This window comes from Chenopodium quinoa, unplaced genomic scaffold (assembly GCF_001683475.1).
Source record: "Chenopodium quinoa cultivar QQ74 unplaced genomic scaffold, ASM168347v1, whole genome shotgun sequence".
In the NCBI taxonomy this organism is placed as follows: domain Eukaryota; kingdom Viridiplantae; phylum Streptophyta; class Magnoliopsida; order Caryophyllales; family Amaranthaceae; genus Chenopodium; species Chenopodium quinoa.
In genome coordinates, this window is record NW_018742959.1 from 1,222,465 (window position 1) to 1,226,012 (window position 3,548).

The window sequence follows — 3,548 nt, forward strand, 5'->3', positions numbered from 1 at the left end:
GAACAGGGCCCCCAAGCCTTACCTCCTCTACAAGATGAAGTGGAAGGTGGACCATTATGTCAAAGAAACTAGGGGGGAATATCTTCTCAAGTTGGCAAAGTATCTCTATGATATCAAATTCAAGATCGTCAAGATCTTCAGGCTTTAGAACTTTCCTACATAGACCCCTAAAAAAGGATCCTAGCCTAATCAAAGTCAATGCTACTTGCTTAGGCAAGGTATTCTTTACAGAAACTTGGAGCAAATAATGAAGCATAAAGTGGGGCATCATGGCTCTTGTAACCAACAATTTTCCTCTCATTGGATTGGACACATCTGGAGATGTTTTATGCACAACCATCGGGAAACTTAGCACCTTTTATCACACTGCAGAACAACTCTTTTTCACTAGAAGATAAAGAAAAACAAGCTTTGGAGTATAAACGCTTCCCTCTATTATTTGTTCTCTTTAGAGGGAGTTCATTTCTTATACCCATATCTTGTAAATCAAAGCGGGCTGCCACATCGTCCTTATTCTTTTCATTTCTTACCCATATCTTGATATCAAGCAAAGTACCGAGCACACTGTCACAAATATTTTTCTCAATGTCCATAACATCAAGATTATGACGCAAGGTATTAGTTTCCCAATAAGGAAGCTCAAAGAAAATTGATTTCTTCTTCCAAGGAAATTTCTTTCTGCCCTTCTTTTGAGTTTTCCCAAACTTATTTTCAAACCCTTCTAAATCTTTTAATACCTCAGAACCTGGGAATCTAGCAGGAGGAGGAGGCCTTGTCTCTACATTACCATCAAAAGCTCTCTTATTATGACGCCATGGATGATTTTCTTTCCAAGAACTACGATGTCCCATGTAACACATTTTCTTACTATATACTTCAGGTATTTGGACCAAGTCTTATGATTGCAATTCGGGCAGGCAAATTCTCCTTTGGTGCTCCATCCGGACAACATTGCATAAGCAGGGAAGTCACTGATTGTCCATAACAAGGCTGCCTTTAAAGAAAATGTTTCATCTTTCACAGCATCATATGTCTTAACTCCAACTTCCCATGACTCCTTCAATTCCTCGATTAATGGTTGCAAGTAAACATCAATGTCATAACCCGGAGAAGAAGGACCAGGTATAATTAAAGACATGATATTGTACTCGAACTTATTATATAACCAAGGAGGCAAATTATAAATGGATAAAACAACAGGCGAAATACTATATAACTCACTCATAGTTCTGAATGGGTTGAAATCATCAGTAGTAAAACCCAGCCTCACATTTCGAAAATCACTTGCAAATTGAGGATGTGCAACATTGAAATATTTCCAAGCTTGTCCATCAGCAGGATGCCATAATTTGTCATCTTTCTTGCGATCAGTTTCATCCCATGTCATGAGTTCAGCCGTCTTAGAGCACATGAACAACCTTTGCAGACGAGGTTTAAGAGGAAAGTAACGCAAAACTTTTGCAGGATCTCCTTCGTCGAGCAATGCACCTTCCTCTTTTTGCTTCTCATTTAACTTCCACCTAGAAGCTTTACAAACATGGAAAGACTTGTCATTTGCACGTTCTTTCCCATACAACATACAATCATTAGGACACGCATCGATTCGTTTGTAATTAAGTCCAAGGTCCTTCACCATCTTTTTAGCATGATGAAAAGAAGTGGGAAGCTTTGCAAATGGAAAGGCAACACATTGAAGCTTCATCAACCCATCGAAAGAAGAATTGCTCCACCCGTTAAGGCATTTAAGTAGATAGAGTTGCACTGTGTATGAAAGCACAAAAAATTCCTTACAGCCTGGATATAATTCCTCTCGTGCATCCTCTAACAATTTATAAAACTTTTTAGCACTCTCATCAGGACCCTTTCGAAGTTCTTCTGCTTCAGAGCTTAAACCTCCTATAACATCTCTGAAAATATCATTAATCATCTCATCCATATTGTCTAATGTGCTTTGATTATCACACTGATGCCCATCTCCCCTTAAAGAAGACCTTGTTGTCAAATCCTTCGCCATGAAAGTTCCACACTTTATACCTCTTTTTAAATCTTTTAGCAATTAGTGATTAAAAACATCCTCCCTTAGGAACCAGAATCTGTTAACACACTTCATACATGGGCATAAAATTTCTGGTTCATCATCTTCCTCAGTGTCCATGGTTGAATTTAGAAATGCAAAATCTAGAAAATTCTCAACTCCTTTGATATATATTCTTCAGCACTGTGGGGTGCATCAATCCAATCTTTGTTGATGTTTGCCATTATATTACTATATAACATAAGAAGTTATATGTAGTAACAACAACAAAAGGTAATAAACTAAGAGACAAATATCGATATGAATTCTTGGACTGGCTAAAACAAAATAAGAAGACAAACTTTGTACAATAAAAATGCATATTCAATTTTTATAACAACAGAAATTCATATAGTATTGGGGACAAAGCAAGGGTTACTGATGAAAAAAGAAAAAGTATTAACTTTAAAAATTAGATAAATTAAAGGTCACAAATCTCACAATACGAAAGTTGAGTCACACCCTAAAAGAGATACGGCCAAAGAGAATGGTAACAAGCACCTAACAATCCCATGCTAACATTGTAACGCAAATCTCTTTCTAGATAAGTAATCAAACAATCATTCAACATTGATACACGAAAAATGGAGTACATATTAGCCAATGCTATTAAATGGAGTAAGGTAACTTTTTTGCCAATTTCGGATAACTTAGATGCATGCAGAAGCAATATAGAACAAGGATGCTACGAATTACTCACATGAAGCTGGGTATTGTGTTTTTCTATTTCTGCACCGAATATCGTGACTTTATCGCACCAAATATCAACAACCTATGGAAAATATACAAAGCAAAATTGAGATTGCAAATTGTAAGTTAAATAAAAACAAGGTACTTTTACAAAATCAGTAATTATTTAAGAAAAGATGATTATACTGAGAAATTAATTCAATTGGGATGTTCAATTACAAAATTAAACTAGATTTCTGAAAATATTATACTCCGTAAATTGGAAATTTGATCTGATTAGCCCAAATTTAAATGATAATAAAATTAGAATCAAAATAAAAGTATAAACTGAAATCAAATGAAATTATAAAGTGAAATTAGGCTTAAGTTCATAAAGTTGGGAAGCAAAAATCAGATTGCAATCAAATGTAATCGAAAGAAATTTAGAAAATGATTAGAATTCTGGACGCCATCCACTTCGTCCCCTCCACAGCTCCACTCCAGTCAAGCTCACAGACTGTCACACCTCCAAGCCTTCCAACCTCACTGAACATGCAATTGATGCAAATTAATTAAACAATTCCCTACCTGAGTACCTGACCCAGCCCATGAGCCTGACAGCCACTCCCCAGGCTCCAGCCCCTGAGCCCCCAGCCCAGCCACAACAGCCACCCCCTCCCCCTACACCACCACCGAAACCAACCTAAATTGAGACGATTAAATACACGATTAACACAATAACACTATATTGTCAAAATCTAACCTTAGAGACTGCTTCAAAGCCTTCAATGGAGGAGTCGAGCTG

At 36.8% G+C, this 3,548-nt stretch overlaps 1 protein-coding gene across 1 annotated transcript; it reads right to left on the reverse strand.

The window, feature by feature from the left end:
- Positions 1-326: 326 nt before the first annotated feature.
- On the reverse strand, positions 327-2,014 carry LOC110728762. The gene is made up of 2 exons (XM_021908411.1): positions 951-2,014; positions 327-837 (listed from the first exon to the last, which is right to left on the reverse strand). Exons 1-2 carry the CDS (start codon positions 2,012-2,014, stop codon positions 327-329), a joined length of 1,575 nt encoding a protein of 524 aa, XP_021764103.1.
- Between the last annotated feature and the right edge of the window lie 1,534 nt (positions 2,015-3,548).